The 18,137-nt window shown below is 46.0% G+C and overlaps 1 protein-coding gene across 1 annotated transcript in view; it reads left to right on the top strand.

Annotated features, from left to right (window-relative positions):
• Positions 1-18,137, top strand: part of Pah (phenylalanine hydroxylase) — a 69,032-nt gene that overhangs the window by 24,106 nt on the left and 26,789 nt on the right. Inside the window, exon 4 of the mRNA XM_046429744.2 lies at positions 15,739-15,827. Coding sequence (XP_046285700.1) covers positions 15,739-15,827 — 89 coding nt within the window. The remainder of the gene's footprint in view (positions 1-15,738; positions 15,828-18,137) is intronic.

Genomic DNA, 18,137 nt, shown 5'->3' with positions numbered 1-18,137 from the left:
TGGTTCCTTGGTCCTAAAGGTGTCATTGTCATTGTCTGTCTTTTTATCTGCCTCTGCTCCTGAACTGCCAGCTCCTCATGGGAAGGGGGTCCCTCTTACCTGTACGTATATCCTCAGAGTTCAGCTCAATATGCTCGGTACACAGCAAATATTTGTGAGTGAATGATTAAATACAGGATTTACTAAGATTTATGCTGTCCTGTTCTCTGCTTACCAAAGTGCTGCCCATTTCTGTCACCTGGAGAAGTGAAGCGTGATAGGGCATAGGTATTGTAAGTATGGGCTTGAGATTAGATGGACTTGGGTTCAAGTCCTACTTCCTCCCCATTATGACTTTGAGACTCTGACAAGTCCCTTGAGCTACTCTGATTTCAATTTTTCATTACGCTTATACAAGCATTAAATGAGATAATATGTAAACCATGCTTGGAACAGTATCTGACATAGTAGAGGGCTGGTTAAATGATGGAATGAAGTTGTTATGATTATGATTAGCCTAAAAAGAATATCGTGAAACAGGAAGCTGTGTTTTAGGGTCCAAAGCATATTTTTAATAGACTTTAATTTTAGAACAGCATTAGGTTTACAGAAAAATTGTGCAGAAAGCACAGAGAATTCCAATGTCTTCATTCTCCTTATCCCTAGTTCTCCTTATTAAGAATTTGCATTAGGGGTTTGGGATGTGGCTCAAGCGGTAGCGCGCTAGCCTGGTATCCATGAATCCCAGGTTCGATCCTCTCCATGACATGCAGAGAAAGAATTTGCATTAGTGCAATACATGTTTTATAATTTGACGAGTCAATATTGATAAATTTTTATGAACTAACATCCACGGATTACATTTAGAATCGTGTTTTGCATTGTATAGTTCTATTGGTTTTAACAAATGCATGTCATGTATCCTCATCAAACTAAACAGAGTAGTTTCATTGCCGTAAAAATGCACTCCACCTAGTCCTCCCTCCTACATTACCCTCCCTTCAGCAACCTCTGATATTTTTGTGTCTCTGAAGTTCACCTTTTCTAGAACGTCGTAGAGTTGGAATTCTATGGTGTGTAGCCCCGTAGACTGGCTTCTTTGACTTAGCAACACACACGTGAGGTTCCTTCATGTTTTCTCCTGACTGGAGAGCTCATGTTGTCTCTGAATAATATTCCACATGAACTTCACGAGTTCGTTTATCCAGTCGCCTAGTTTAAGGACATCTTGGTTGCTTCCAATCTTTGGTGATTATGAATAAAGCTATGATAAATATTCATGAGCAGGCTTTGGTGTGGACATAAGTTTTCAACTCATTTGGGTAAATATTTAAGACTGTGGTGGCTGTGGTGAACTTGTTTATTGATCAAATTTGTTTTTCCACCGTAAAATCAAAAGTTTCTTTCAGAACAATAAAAACCTTTAGGTCAAGAGAATTTCAAGCACTGTAGCTAAATTGGTTAATAGATACTAAGTTACAGTTAGGTAAGAGAAATAAGTTCTGGTGTTCTATTGCACTGCAATGTACTGTCTTTTTCAAAAACAAAAGCTAGTAAAAAAAAATTTTTCTAATACTCCTACTACATCAAGGTGATCCATGTTTACAGAGATGGATATATTTACCCTAATTTGAGCATTATACAATTTATATGTGTTTTCTCATAAATAGGTAGACTTCTTTTCTTTATGATGGGGATTGAACCCAGGACCTTGAACATGCCAAGAATATGTATAGTTCTTATGTGTCAATTAACAATGATTTTAGAATAGGATTTTAATAGGCAGATGCTTTAAAAATGAGCCACAAAAAGTGGCTTTTGTCAAACAGGCCACTGAGTTATTTCCTAAATGGTAGCTCCAAGGCCCTCCTAGGAGACCCCTTCTGCCCTCTCCTCCTGAAGGTAACACTAAGACAATGAGGCCCGCTCCTGGGCTCTGCCCTTGCCCACCATGGACAGCCATGCAGGGGCTCAGGCATCCAGGGGTTGGGCCCTTGGAATTTGTCCTCTGTTCAGCCCTTTCTGTCCCACCCCCCCTTTTAGCCTCTCAAGCTGCCTCCCTAGTGACTGTCCTCTCCTGCTTTTCCGGCCACCTGCTCCCAACAGGAGCTGCAGGCCCTCAGGACAAAGGGCCTCCAGGATCCTGGGGCAAGCTCTGCCTCTGGTCGCAGCAGGTGGAGGCTGGGCCAGCTGGGGCTCTGGGGTCGGAAATCAAAGCAATTGACAAGCAGGCAGGCGGCCCCTTGAGGGGCCCGGAAGATGTATGTGGACCAGCTGGAGGGCCGCAAAGGAGGTTCTCAGCAGGGATATCACGGGACAGTTAGGAGCCAGGTTCCGGAGCCAGGGCGCACCGCACTTGGTGTGACTTTGAGCAGATGACTGACCTCTGCAGCCTTCTACTGTATCCAGTGGGAAAAACAAGAGTCTCTGCCCTGCAGGACGAAAGAAATCACACCTAGGAAGCACCCGAACAAACTTAAAGACTTAATCGATCGTCTCTTTTCTTATCATTATCATCCTTATAAATTATTATCATTGGGGACATGAATGCAGGAGCCACAAAAAGCCAGTCTGTACACAACGTCTCAGAGACCCTGAAAACTGCAACATGACCTCGGCGGAGGTCACGTGGCCCTGAAGACTCCCTCCTTAATGTTTCATTGTAAAGATGGAGGCCATGACTGGCCTCAAGGCACAGTGTGAATTCTGTGTGGTCACAGGCAGGGGTGCCCTAAAGCCCCATGCTGTGCCTGACACTGATCAGAGCTGTGGATAGAGTGGGGCCTGCTGCCTGTCCCACAGGATCTCACCGTCTGGCAGGGACAAGATACCTGGGTCAAAGCAGTGGAGAGAAGGATGCTGTGAGAGAGACAGCTGTGTGTCTCTGAGGACCAGCAGCGTGAAGGTGAAAAGGTATCACGTTGTCACCACTGAGTCTATCAGAGGCGGAAGGTTAGTCGGGGTATGGTCCCTTAGCAGGGTTCCTCACTTCTTTGCTCCAAATGGCAGGGTGCTGATGTTTGAAGCTGGGAGGACATTTTACCTGGAGAAAAGAAAACTTCTAAGTCTTTAAAACAAGTGTTTCAGGACCCTTACTTCTTGGAATGGCCGGTCAGACATGCCCTGATGACAACCCCACCTGACCTCATCTTATTTTAACAGCTTCTAGGGATGCAGCAGATGCAGAGGTGGCACCTGCCAAGGGATAGAGGGCCCTTTGGGTCTCTATGGTAGCAGTTGTGGAGTTTGGGCCCAGATTTTTGTAGCGGAAACAACGGTCTCTTTACAGAGTTGTTCCTTCTGCGAGGCCTCAGTGGGCAATGATCAGAGGAAGAAAAAGCCTTGGAGTAGCCCGGAACCTTTGATTCTTTCTCTGGACAAAATGCCCTTTTTAATGAGGGGCTCAGATCTCGGGCGGGTCTGACAGCAGGTTCAAGTGGGAGATCTGAACCCCTCAAATCAATTAAGCTAAACCACTTTCCACTCTAGTTTTCAAACCATTCAAAAAGCCATGTGGGTGACAGAAAATGAAAGTTTTTCAGTTTCTTAATTGCTAAAGTTCCCCACCCAAAACAGCTTAAGGGAAGGTTAATTATGGTGACATGTTAAAGAAACCCCAACCTTCTCAAATGCCTCCTGGAGAAGTTGATGTAAGTTTAATAGGATTTTAATCCAGAGAGTCTTTTGAATAGTTGAGGCCTATTCTCCTCTACCCTCTCTCCTGAGGACCTCAAATCCTTCTCCAACCCAACATGAAAGAGCATTAATATCGGCCATCGATCAATCTCCTAATCCTTTTACCTTCCCTTTGAGTCTTCTGCATGACATTGCATTTACTGGGGGGTTGGAAAATGCCTACGTGGAGACAGACTGCAGCCAGGGGAAGCAGACGGACAGCGCGTCTTGGAGGGATGGAGGTCGAGATCACTTTGTGAGAAATTTATCTCCTGGGTGTTATTTTTCCAAGAGCAGATGGATACTTGTTAGATTTTATTCAAGTTATGGTAATTATGAGTGTGTTGGTGTGGAAGTTAAGCAAGTCCAGGCTGCAAATACAACTGCATATTCTGTGTGGAGCTGAAAGGCTGTCTGTCTGTCTATCTATCATCTATCTGTCTGCCTGCCTAGGTAATATGCATGTATGTATCTACCTGCCTACTTACCTACGTATGTATCTGTTTGTGTATGTATATAAGAATGTCTACATATTTTTTCTGTGTCTGTTTCTTGTCTATTATCTATCCATCCATCCATCTATATAAGCTGGGAGCTCTTGTGATTACTGCAAGAAGACAAAAGCAACTTCCCAGTGCTTTCCCCCTCCCTCTAATAGCCACCCCCCCGCCCCCCGTCCCCTTGAGTTTTCTCTCTTTTCCACCATTTCTGCCTTGAACAGCTGTGCTGAGTAAGGTTGATGTTTCAGATCAATTAAGGATAGGGGAAGGACAGGATCCCTTAAAGTGCTCTGAAAAGCCCCCCTGGGATTGGGGGCACAATGGCACATATGCATGTGCATGCACACTTTTTAGGAGAGAAGATTTTTCCAAGGAGTTGTGGTTCCCAAAGAGTTAGGAATCTCTAGAGGAAGGCTGTTTAGGGCTGGAAGCCAACTCGGATTCCGGTTGGGATTTTCCATCCCGGCCACCTGTGCCCTTCCACTGGCTTGTGTGTTCTCTTTCCATCTTCTCACTGCCTTCTTCTCAGTTCTAAAATTTCTCCCACGCATTTTGCTTTGCCCCATGGATGCCTGTCATGGCCATGGTTAGACATAGGTGCTTGTAGCCCTATGTCTGCAGAAGTCCATGGATTTGCATGTTTTTAAAAACACACAAAATCGACTACAGTTTTTCTATTTTAAATGGTTGCTTGCTGGATGCGTTGGTGTAGCCCTACATCCTGACCACTGGAGAGTGACTTCTATTTCACAGGCCTGCTCCTATTGAGAGCAAGCAGACCCCCAGCTCAGAGAATAAACCCATTTGGGGAAGGGGACACTCAGTGAGGTCCTTGACATCCTTGGTATTTGCTTGCTCCTTGAAATCTGGGCAGCACTATTACTGGCAAGAGAAAACCTGAGCAAATGCTATTTCTGAAGCCATCCAATTGGCCAGGTCACAGGGGATCAAGCTAAGGGAGATTACAAAATTATAACCAGATTCTAGGAAAAATTCCTTATTTGTATGCCAAATCATCTTTAAAATTCTTTCCCGATAAGATTGTCTCATTTAAACTTTGCAATAACCAACTTAGGAAGGTACAGCAAGCAGATGATATACCCTTGTTGTCAATAATAGAAAATGAGACAGAGAGGTCAAGTTGAAAGGCAGTGTGGATTTTGCAGTCTTCATTGTTCTAGTTCAGTTCTCGGGCTGCTGTTGTTTGGCCAGGTCGCCAGTCTTCTCTAAACCTGGCTCTTCTCATCTGAAAATGAAAATACCTGGGTGCCAACGCGTTTATGTGGATTATACAACATAATTTGCATAACGTATTTGGCATGTAGGATCCATGTTGGCAGGAAACTTATCCTTGAGTCTTTTATCAGGATAGACAATGAATCTTTTGGTTAAGCAGGTCCAGAATCCTAAAATTCACGATCTGGGATAAAGAAAATCCACCATCTCTCACATACTGGGAACAACTGTGAAACTTAGAAGTCAGACTAAGAACACCTTTTCCCTGTGGGACAGGTGTGATCCCTCAGTTGAAAAAGGAAGTAAGAGGATATGAAATAGTTATAACTGAATGCCACTCTACATTCATGCTGGTTGGAGAGAGCATCACAATGACTCAGAAAGAGCAGTACATTTAGAATGGAGAGTCAGACCGATGCCGAGACACTGCTCTAGTGGTTGAATGAGGAAGGAGAAAGAAAGCCGAGGATTCTTTCCCTCTGTTTGGATGGCCCTTGTTGAAACGTGGATCAAGACTGTTACCCAAAGTTTTGTCTTAGTTATTGCACCTGGCTTTAGGATCCAAAAAAAGAAAAAGAAAAAGAAAAAAAAATATATGTTTTTGCCAAGTTGTGCCTTTCCTTCTGGAATTGTAAGTGAACACAGCCATAGCGCCTGTTTACACTGTGATGCGGATATTGTTACGGAGAACACCCCAGTGGCTCTCACTGCTTGAGCTCAGAGTGCCTAGTGAATGTGTGACCAGTGGAGAAACCCCTGTAGGACCTGTTGATGCTGTTTGTCTATTGCAAAATAAACTTTGAATGTTTTTTTTTCCACTTACAAAAAAAAAAAAAAAAGAATGGAGAGTCAGAGCTGGGTGCAGTGGTGCACATCTATAATCCCAGTAACTCTGGAGATTGGGGCAGGAGGCCAGCCTCAGCAACTCAGCAAGGCCCTAAGTAATCTAGAGAGACCCTGTCTCAAGATAAAAAATTAAAAAGGACTGGGAAGGTGGGTTAGTGGTTAAGTGCCACTGGGATCCATCCCCGGTATATAAAATAAATAAATAAATAATAATAATAATAATAATAATAATAATAATAATAATAATAAAATTGAGAGCCAGGATTTCAGGATTTGAATCTCTGCTTTGTACACAGACACTTCCTATTGCCGGTGATCATATCAGCCTTTTCTCCATCTGTGAGATGGAATGAAGACCCTCTTCACCACTTGCTGTAGGTCAAGGAGGGGATCTTGTGAGATATGCTGGCTGTCAGGGCAGATCTAGTGGAACAGGATGAGGTAAACAGGCCCATGGTCTCCATCAGGAGGGAGAGATCTCTGTGACCAGTAACCACCAATAACCGTCCATTTGTCAACCCCAGCTCCCTGGATGTGGACACCTACCAGGCCAGTAACACATAGGGAGACGGTGGCTACCTCCCCTCACTGGGGCCAGTCTTACCTAGAAACTGGGGAGGCAACTTCATGTGTGGGATTAGTGGGGACCTGCAGAGGGTCACCCATTTCCAGGTGTTTCTTCCTGGGCTGGGTGTTCCTCACCTGGCCGTGGGACCTACTGGAGACAGCACAGGCCTAAGAGGCAAGAGACCAGCCCCCCACGTAGGTGTTCCTCCTCCCCCCTAGGTTTTCTTCCTCCTTTCATCCTCTCCTGCTTCCTCCCTTTTTAATCTTCTTCCTTTCTTTCCTATCATTCTGACCACAACTATTTCCAAAACAAAGAGCCTACTTAGTTTTCGTTATCCTCCTTGGCAGTGTTTGTAGCATGGAACAGCACCAACCCCTTTCTTTAGCATTTTATAAATTTTATGGCCCTTACTTTAAAAAATCCTATTTATTGGGATTTTCTTTCTTCTCTTAATAGTCCTCAGAAACCAGAATCCACTTGGCCACCTTTTCCTCTTTTTTTCACATTCATCCCGAATTCAGTTCGTTGACGCATGTCACCCAGGGACGTACCCAGGATAGGAGACAGGAGAGAGAAGAGACGGAGCTGGCGCCTGCATCTATGTGTCCTGTCATCTGTGGGTCGCTGCTTCTTGCAGGATGTCCTGCAGCAGTGGAGAAGTGTGACATGCCTGGGGGGTCTCCTTAGGAGGTGCACTGAGCCTAGTCTTTCTTCATTTGATAGGAGGAGAGGGAGCAGGGCCAGGCTAGACCACCTGGAGTGAGATAGACCATCTGTGGAAGAGGCTTTCCATGTTTCAACTTGCATTGACCCAATACAAGTCGATCACAACTAAGTCACCGTCACCAGGTTTCAGTGCTACGTGAGAATAGGTATTTGGGGACAGAGTGGCCAACCTGCCATTAGATGTCTTTATGAGATATATGACATCTGTTGGGAAGGTAGTACTGCATAGGGAGGTGGCTGGAGTAAACAACCCTGCAGGACATTATTTTCTTTATTCATAATTTCACTCATATACTATTCCTTCACTCTATTTATTCGACACATTTACATTCTTTCCTTCATGGACCAGGTCCTTTAATTCATCTGGCCCTTTGGTTTTCATTCTAACATGTGAACAGAAAGAACAGATGCTTGGCCCTGAACCTACCATTCCTGACCACGGCTCTAAGAGGTAGAGGGTAATAGCTGGCCCCAGTGTTCAACTTTTGTATCCTTCAGACCTTCCTGAAGGGTATTGATCCTCTGAAAAGAAAGAAGAAGTTCTTTGAGAAGTGAAAGATGAAACCCTCCAACATCTTCTTCTGCAAGGTGCAAGCTGCTACCCCTTCTCCCCTTGCGGGAACCACCGGGATCAGCACAGCGATTGCTTGTCTGAGTGGCCGGAGACCATTGCCTCGGAGGCGACATCCGGGAGCCTGGGTGGTGGGGGTGGAAACACCCTTCTATTTTGGGCCTCAGAACTGGAGGATTTATGGCTCTCCCTGAGACAAGCTGGAGGCAAGCCGGGGTGCCTCCTTGGCTAAGCCCTGGGGCTAGGGAACATCTGGTGGCGGGAGGGGTTCCACTGGACTCAGCCTGCACCTTGAACTGCTGTAAATTTAATGGGCCTGCTCTGACCTGCTGGCCGGGAAGCAGGCTCTAGCCAGGCCAGTGGGGGCCTTTGGCTCAGGAGCACTCCTGAGCCAGCCGCCCCTTGGTGTCCTGGCTGAGCAGTTGACCCTGACTTAATGGGATCACGACGTGGGTGTCCAGGGCCAGCTCTCCAGCGGGCTGCTTCCTTTGGAGCCAAATCAATATTTATTAATGATCTGCCCCCCACTCCCCGGGTGACTCTGACTTCACAGAGGGCCTCTGTTGCACCAGCCGGCCAAGTCATTCATTAACCGGGGCCCAGTGGCCAGTGGAGGGGCCCGTGGAGGCCGGCCTACCACCAGGGTATTTGGCAAGGTCATTAATGAGCTAATCTGATTGAACTTTTCAAAACAGAGGCCTGGGGTGCAGGGGTCAGTCTCTACTCCCAGTTCTGTGAGACCAGGGTACGTGGGGGGGAATCTGCAGCCTTCAGTGAAAAAGAGAAAGCGTAAAAGGAGGAGAATGTAGGCGTAAAAGGCTCAGGAGAGAGGGCCCAGGGTGTCCCAGGACTTCTTCCAGCCCCTTTGGGATCCTGCTTTAGCTCAATACCTCTGTTCTCGCTCCAGGTGGGGGGACAGGAGCCAGTGGGGCCTGGGGCTGACCTACACAGGTGGAAAATTCTAATATTGGCCCAGCCAGCTCAGTGACCTTGAACAAGTCACTTCGTGTCTTTGTGCCTCAGTTGGCCTCTGCATGGATGGAAATAATAATGTCCACCTCTTAGAGATAGAGGAGACAATGGAACCAAGCCAACCACTTAGCTCTGATCTGTTATACAGTAAGTTCTCTCTCTCTCTCTCTCAAAAAAAAAAAAGTAACTTTAGAGGAGAAATATACCTTTTTGGCCAGTATAGAATTGGGGAACCCGAGTATAGGCTCTGGCTCTGTTACCAATGGCCTGCCCTGACTGTATTTAACCAGACAAGCATCTCTAGAGTTTCTTGTGAGGTTCAAGTACAATGACTGATGACGCAGATCAACCTGCTATGAGTCGGTTGCTTCCCACCCTGAACAAGTAGGCAGTGAGGGATTGGTTCCCTGGCGCATTTCACAGATGAAAAGCCAGGATCCCAGGAATTAGGGAATCGGCTCAGACTTGTGTGGTTTGTGGATGGAAGAGAGGAAACTTGAGCTCAGACCTGCTTATGTCCCTTGCATGATATCAAGTGTTAGTACAACTGGACTTGGGGTTGAGCCTGTCTGGGGTTCCTCTGTAGGCTTCCTGCCTTTAGCTTCTGGGGTCCTTGGACTGGGTTTGTCCTTCATGCTTTGCACAGCCAGGAAGTGAGTCACTGCTGAGGGACATCCTACTATAGTCATTTTGCAAATGAAAAACCAGGAAGAGAGAAATTAAGGAATTTGCCCCAAATCCCAGTGTTACAAAGTAGCTTTGGGTCTTGGAACAGGATCTATGTCCTTAGCCCCCAGGGTTTGCCATTTCTCCAGCCTGGCTGTATTTGGGGCTTTTTTGGGGGTGATAATGGGGCCCAGAAACCACCAAAGACCTCTGGACTCTAGTGGATACCCTGTGACCTTGCAGTGCTGCTGTGGGGGGGTCCCTCACTGCCTCTGACCAGGTCCTGGGCTCAAAGACCTGTGGTTGGTAGGCTGCTTTGATCTTTTGTCTTTTTGACTTGAATACTTGAGTCTTTGTAACTCTCTCATGTTCTCCAATGCCTTGTTGCTTTCCGTAAGTGTCTGAACTAAGCCAGGTGGCCCAACTAGTCCTTTCCCTTTGGAGGAAGAAAAAGTTAACAAGGAGCTGGAAATAGCTGGCTCTGCTGCCCTCTGGTGGTCTGTTGGGAGACAACCAAGCTCCCAGCTCTTGAGTCCTGCCCCTTAACAGGCTATGGCATTGTCCCTTTGGTGAGAGAAAAAGGGGAAATGGCAGGTGGGATGGGTTTGAGGGCTGAACAAATGCAGTGACCATGTTTCCAGGAAATAAAGGATAGTGATACATTGGTTTCAGCAGGAGCTTCTTTGCATGTGTCCTCTGATCAGCTCTCCATAGGATCCCAGAGGTCTCAGAATAAGAAATCCCAAGGGATTGTAGCAAGTGACTCTAGAACCCTGTTATGGGTGGGGGGGGGATGAGGCCCAGGGTTAGAAAGACCAATATTAAAGTGGGGCCAAGAATTGGCTTTTTTTTTTACACTAGTCTTTCTTCTAACTCCCCTCCTCTTCCTCCTCCTCAATGGTCATAACTAAACTCCTTGTCACTTCATGCTCATGGTCACCACTGAGAATCGACTGTGGGTGAGTCACTTGTGCTAAGATGTGTCACATTTGCTATAGTCTTCCATTCAGCCAATAATATGGAAAGATAGTTTCAATCCATGTTATGGATAAAGAAGCCAAGGCTCAGTTTCACAACGACACAACTGATTTACCTTCTAGCTTTGCTGGAAAATATTCTACTCTTTCCTCTGTGGTGTGATAAACTTGGGGCAGAGCAAAAAAAAAATTGTATGTACATGTACATATTTACAATCATGAGCAGCATAATGATATTTCAGTCAACAATGGACCACACAATGATGCCCTATAGATTATATCATTAAGTGACCTTGTAGCCATCTTAGCTTGTGTAAGCACACCTGTGATTGTCATGCACAGCACAATTGCCTAAGAATGCATTTTTCAGAAAGTATTTGTTATTAAGTAAACACACACACACACACACACACACACACACACATGCCTCCTGTATCTTCTAGCTGAATAAAAATGGTATTCACTATGTCCTGATACTATTCTCAAAAATTCCTATATATTCACTTACTAAACTATATATTGTTTTATAAAGTATTGTGTTATAGTACTGTCATCATTTTACAGACAAGGAAACAAGGCACAAAGAAGTTGATAACTTGTCCTTGTCCCACAGATAGAAAGTGTAAAGAAAAGATTTAAGTCGGGGCTCTCTGTGCTGTTGGGCTCTTACTCCAACTCTCCCTGAGACAAATAAGGTCCCACTCAGGACTAGGGACGCACTCTGACTGTCTCAGGTCCCATTGAGCTTTGGCGAGGTATGGTCATGTCACCAGGGTCTTCACCCTGGGGTCTGGAGGCCCAGAATATTCTTTGGAATAGCACCCCCTGACTGAGGTAAGGAAGAGAAGAGATAAGCAGTGTTGGCTAAGTGGGGGGAGGAAAGGGATCCCTTGCACACTGTTGGTGGGAATGTAAATTAATACAGCCATATTAGAAAAGAGCATGGTGGTTCCTCTTAAAAATGGAGGTGCATGTGATCCAGCTGTTCTACTTTTGGGGGGAAAAAAATCAGTGTCTTGGAGAGACATCTGCATTCACACTCTCACTGCAGCCTTATTCCCAGAAGCCAGGGTATGAAAACAACCTCAACGTCTACACTGATGGATGAATGAATAAGGAAAGTGAGTACAAAATGGAATACGACTCAGTGGTGATAAAAAAGAAGATCTTGCAACAACATTAGTGAATCTTGAGGGCATTACACTAAGTGAAATAATCCTACCACAAGGACAGATAGATAGTGCATGATGTCACTTATATATGGAACCTAAATAAGTCAAATTCATAAAAGTAGATAGTAAAATAGCAGTTTCTGGGGGCTGGGAGGAGGGAGAAATGGGGACATTTTGGTCAGTGGGTATAAAGTTTTGGTTATAAGGTGAGTAAGTCCTGGGGGTATGATGTATAGCATAGTGTCATTGTCAATACGTTTTGTATTGTAGACCTAAAATTGCCAAGCACTATCTGAAGTATTCTCAACACACACACATGCACTCACAAACACACACACACACACACACACACACAAACAGACAAACACACACAAATGGTAGCCACATGAAGTGATGGGTGTGTTCACTGACATGATTGTGGTAATCATCCACGCACTGTTCATCTTTTTCAAGAACTTCCTGGCATTGGTGAATATTTGCATTTATTCCTTACTTATTTCATGGAGCACCACAAGGTTGGAGTCAATGTTACAGTCACTCTGGTGGCTACCATGCCCAGTGCCAGGTACATAGTAGGTGCTCACTTCACGTTTGTGGAATCTTCTTTGTGAGTCTCGGGGTCCCCAGGTCAGAAGGAAGAACAGCAAGAAGGCCTAACTTGCCTTGTCTCAGGTGGCAGCTGCTGGAACTGTGGGTGATTCTTAGGCAAAGGAGATGATGGAGGAGTGGTAACAGGATGCTGTGGAATCGAGGAGTCGGGGTTATCAATGGTGCTTCATGCAGAGGAGAGGGATAGGCCTCCTTGCCCAGGTGGGTGCCTTTGGTGACAGTGTTCTGGAGAAGCCAGAAAGGTCCCGTGGGAGATCCTGAGCCCTGCCTGTCCACAGTAGGCTGTTCTTTCCCAAGTTCTTCTGAAGTTGGCCAGGAAACAGGCCCCATGCTGGACTCCAGGAGAAAGAAGAGGTTGGGAGGAGGTCAGGTGAGGAGGTGGGAGGCCAGGTCCCGTGCCAGGCGAGCAGAGCATGGTGCTGAGTCACGGAGACTTTGGAGTCTCAGCTATTGGGAGCAAGGAGGTCTATTCGTGGTCTTGCCCTTGCTGTTCCCCAGTTTCCTCGTCTGCAAGATGGGGTAACAGTACTTCCTGCTGCTCAGCACCATGAAGACTGAGGTGTTGGACAGCACCTGGCCCAGAGCCAATGCTATACACGTGTCCACTGCCATTACCAGCACAGCCTTGGCTTCTGTCTTGACCATCCCTAGGGAGCTGATCTCAGAAGTGGGCTGGGATGGAGGGACATGGAAATCTCCAGAAACTACAAGGAGTCAGTCAGGCAGTCGGGCTCCAGAGCCAAAAGTGGCAGGATAGCTGGGTGGTCAAGACCAAAGATGACAGCATTGTCTGGGCTAGCATTTGCACCCTGACTCCACTGCTCACTCACAGCGTGTGGTTGAGTTAGCCATGCTTACCCCCAAATTCCCGAAACCCAGAGATCTCTGAAATAAAAGGCGTCAATAAGCCCTTTTATTGGGCCATTGTAGATGATGGCCAGAAAGGACCAGTCCTGAGATAAGGACCAGGCCAGAAAAGACTGGTCCCTGTCCTCTACTGCCAGCAACAGGGCGATGAGGCAGAAGTTGGAAAAATGTCTGCTCAACCTTCACGAACCAGACAACTTCACAGTGAAAGTCTGGGCAAGGCACAAGCTGTTTACATTGAACCTATATTGGCCATAGATAAGTGAGGTGGGAGTATAGGAAGCAGGGAAGGCTTTGGGCTAGGAGGACATCCACAAGGAGAGGTAGCCGTTTCCTCTGGATTGGTTGGGGGTGCAAGCAGGATGCCGTGGTACCTAGGGGTTCACAATAAATTTAAGGTTTTAACACACATTCAAAAATATAAAATGCTATTTTTTGTCTGTAAAAGCTATGAGCTTGTTACTAACTAACCTCCCTCGTCTCTTCTCCCTTCTCCCACCTGCATAATTAAATTTAGGACATCTCTTGCCTCTGTTTTCATATCTGTACTAGAGGGCTACCAAGAGTTATTGAGAACAGAACTCAGTGTTAGTTTTTATTGTTGACATGGCTGATAAAGAGTTTAAGCAGATCAGAGCTACAGAAAAGAGGCTCTAAGCTGAGTGTATGAACACCTGAACACCATCCAGGTGTTTGCTGGAAAGTAGTCGGATCTTGTCCTTGTTCACGGACAGCATCTCCCCAGATCGGCCACTAGATGGCAGGCATGCTCTTTTCTGCCCTTCCTGAGCAGGTCAGAATCAAAACCTCCCTGTGCCAGACCTGGGCTGCGCCCACTGCCAACTTTCTCATTTACTCCTGGTGGCAAACCTCAGATTAAAACAGATGCTCCACCAAAAATACCGAGTGATGCATAGAGAGAGAAGATGGGAGGGGAGGGGAGGGGGGGATAGTAGAGGATAGGAAAGGTAGCAGAATTCAACAGTTACTAATATGGCAATATGTAAAAATGTGGATGTGTAACCGATGTGATTCTGCAATCTGTATTTGGGGTAAAAATGGGAGTTCATAACCCACTTGAATCTAATGTATGAAATATGATATGTCAAGAGCTTTGTAATGTTTTGAACAACCAATAAAAAAAATATTGAAACATTTAAAAAAAATACTGAGTGAGCACACAGCAAGGTTTTAAAATATTTGCTCTTCCTTCTGCTGTTATCATTATTATCCCCTTTTACAGAGAAGAGACTGAGACACAGAGAGGACAAGGAGGCAGAAGAAACCTGGGTTCCAAGCCAGAGCTGGGGGGGGGTGGTCAAGTTCAGCTGTGTCCCCTGAGGCTCATCCAAGGACTGGGGTGCCCTGGCTTGCATCCAGCGCCTCCTCTCCCCCCTGCACATGTTCTGGATCAACACTGTGAGATCTTAAACCAGCTATTTAGACTTTCAGAGACTCACTTTGTCACCTGTACAGTAGAGGTTATAATGCCTTCCTCATTTTGGAGACACTCCGGAAACAGCAACTAGACCAGAGTAGACACTGTGGCTGGTGGTTACTGCTGTCAGTGCCTCGTGTTAACATATCTAGAGCTAGTTCTTCTGTTCCTTCACTCTTCTTTCTTCCTGGAACTACAAAATACTCCTGGTTCCTGCTCTCATGGAGCTTACAGTGCCAATATTCCTAGTCTCTGTTCACTTCTGGGGTAATTTCTTCCCAGTGTGTCTGCTTTCCTGGAAGCCCCAGGGATTTGGGTGATATCACCTCCTCATTTCCCTGGGGTTTCTCTCTCTCTCTCTGCAAGACCTCATGGTTCAGGGTTTTGTGAGCCACAAGACTCAGGCCCTGTCTCCTCCCTACAATAGCAAGTCCACAAGGTTTTTAGGTACCGCAAGGTGCCTCCAAATCCCACACTACTGGAACCCACCCACTCTGCTTCAATATTGACTTTCTAACTGGCTTTTGGATTAGAAATATTTTTCCAGCATATCTGGGGAAACACAGGTAGGAAGATGGGGTCTCATGAGACCATCCTTGTTTATAATAGAACAGTTCTGGTATTTATAGTTTGTATAATATGCTAAAAAGTCATAGAAGACAACTAATAGGATGGGTGGGAGGGAGAAGAGTTTGAGATAATTCAGGAAAATCCCCAGGAAAGAGAATCTGTTTGGGATATACTTCAAAATTTAATTTTCCAAGAAAATTAAATAATGAACTTTTCAATTACAGGAGTTTAGGGTTGTGCGGAACCCTTCTTGCTGACACCATCAATCTGACCGACTGGGGCCAGGCCTGTGCCTTCTGACTCAGCAAGGCCTTTGGCCACATCCTGCTGATCAGCACTCAGGACTTTGCCTTTTCTGTGTTGCAGTGCCCTGGTTCCCAAGGACCATCCAAGAGCTTGACAGGTTTGCCAATCAGATTCTGAGCTATGGCGCTGAACTGGATGCCGACCACCCGGTGAGTGCATGGCCTTTGGGATGCTCTGGGCGAGAGTCTTTCATTGACCCCCTCCTCCCACATCCTCATCTTGTAGCTGTGTGTTTGTTTACTTTTGCAACAAATATTTATTGAGTTCCCACTTACACCAGGGCTGTAGAAGCAAAGACTAACTTGTTAGACTTCACGTCATCTTCATTATCACGGTCATGCTTGGAGCAAATATGACTCCCTGTCCAGAAACGGTCTATTATATATACAAAGGTCCACATGCATGATCTGTATGTCAGCATTTGCATATTCTATGAAGGCTTAAATCAAGTGCCTGGGAAAGGCAGAGTGTACTAACAACTCTGCCAGCTGCAAAGGGTGGTGGGGAGTGGTGACATTGGACCTGGACCTTAGAAGCCGAGTCCCAGATGCTGGTCAGATGAGGGAAGGGGAGGCTTGGTGGTGGAGAGGAGGGTGTATGTGAAGGCCCAGGGTCTGCAAGGGTGTGGGACTGGCTGGTCAGTGTGTCGGGTGAGGATGAGAGCTAAAGTGGGGCTGCGGTTATATTTTCAAAGAGCTAAAGTACCAGCATGAGGAACTTGACTATGTCTCTGTCCTGTGGTCAGGGATGGCTCCTTTAAAGCATTCTGAGTAGAGGACGGGGCTGGGGAATCTTCTTGTTCCCTCTTCTGTGGGAAGAATCCTGGCTGCAGCTCAGGGTGGGCTCTGAGGGCCTCCCTGGGCGTGAAGGGCACCAGCATGTTGACCACCCTCCATTCATTGCCAGGTCTCCCTGGTCTTTAACGACTCAGAAGCTGTTTAGGTGCGGGAGGGTTTGGCGTGGCTCCGTGCAGGGAGCATCTGCCTCCCACCCAGAGACTGTGTTGCGCTCAGGACCTTGTGGGTCCTGACGGTTGGGATGGAGCTGGCTCTTCCCAAAGGTACTTCTCAGCAAGCAACACAGAGGCCTCTATCTCCCTGACATGCGGAGGCTTACCAAGGGCAAACACTCTCTGCAGGGTCCCCGACAAGCTTGGGCTGCTTGGACTCAGAGCCCAGCCCTCACAGCACCTGGGGACAAAGGCCTGGCTGGTGGCAGGAACAAAGGTGGGGGGGCTTTTTTGGAGGCAGTCTGACCTTTTAAAATGTGGGCAACTGATGAAATTTACTCTAATTCAGATAGTAAAACCCCCTATAGTGGAATTGAACACACAGAAAAGCATGAGGGAGAACTTGAAGATCAGCCATAATTTCAATTATTTCTATTTTTCTCTTCCTACTATTCTGTGTGTGATTTTTTTTTAAAATAAGAGAAAGTATTTGCAAACAAAAACAAAGAAGAATTCCCTCCTATTCCCCAGACTTCAAGACAGAAAAAAATAAAATCATCTATTATCATGCTGTCCTAAAATAATCAACTTTATATTTGGGTATGCTTCCTGTATCCCTATGTATTATGGCAATGCACTAATAAATATGTTAATATATGACATCATATTACATATAACTATATAAATATGTTTCTATAATAAACTAATTTCTTAACTATTATAATTAATATGCATATATTAATAAAAGTAGATATGAATATATAAATATATATACATATATCTATTTGCTAATGCAGTTCTTGCTAAGCAGCACCCAACAGTGAGTCTTGAGGAAGTTTCCAGTCTTCCCTGTTTATCCATGTAGTGAAGGTCCTGCCTGTTCATCTTCACGTGAACTTCCAGGGGCTTCCTCAAATATTCATTGTGAAGTTAAATTAAATTATCCTAAACTGGGGGCAGAAATGGTATTTCCGTCTCCTGATCTATACTACTTAAATAGTTTGTCCGAGAACCAAAGGTGAATCTGGAGGGACGTGGATGCCCAGATCCATTGTCCCATGTAGGATGCAGACCACTCTGGAGCCGGGTGGCAGAGGTCCCCCCAGGCAAGGCTCTGATACGCTCTTGGATGGGCCTCCAATGTGGCACTCCAGCCATCTGTCCCATTAGCACAGCCTCTCCAGAGGCCTCCACTCAGGAAGGGATCGGTCCCACTGGAAGCCAGCCATCAGTCTCCCTCTCCTCCCAGGGTTTCTGTGTCTGTCCTCCTGGGTCCCTGTAGTCTTCTTGCTGGCCTTTCTCCCTGGTCATTTGAGGCAGGAGGAGAGGAAGCCAGTCCAGAGAGAGGGACATCTCCTTCCCCGAGTCTTCATGTCCTCTCGGAGGCCGATGGATTGGCCTTAATACTCTGGAATTCTTTTTCCTCCGCCAACCAAGCCCCACCTCTGGCTCCCTGGCCTTTCAGTGTCATGCATTTTATCATAAAAATACAACTTATCAGGTACACAGT

This window comes from Marmota monax, unplaced genomic scaffold, assembly GCF_021218885.2.
Source record: "Marmota monax isolate L192 unplaced genomic scaffold, Marmota_monax_Labrador192_F-V1.1 WCK01_AAM20220418_F8-fsc00051, whole genome shotgun sequence".
NCBI classification, from domain to species: domain Eukaryota; kingdom Metazoa; phylum Chordata; class Mammalia; order Rodentia; family Sciuridae; genus Marmota; species Marmota monax.
The sequence above is the reverse complement of the archived record's forward strand: the minus strand, read 5'-3'. Positions and strand labels throughout refer to the sequence as shown.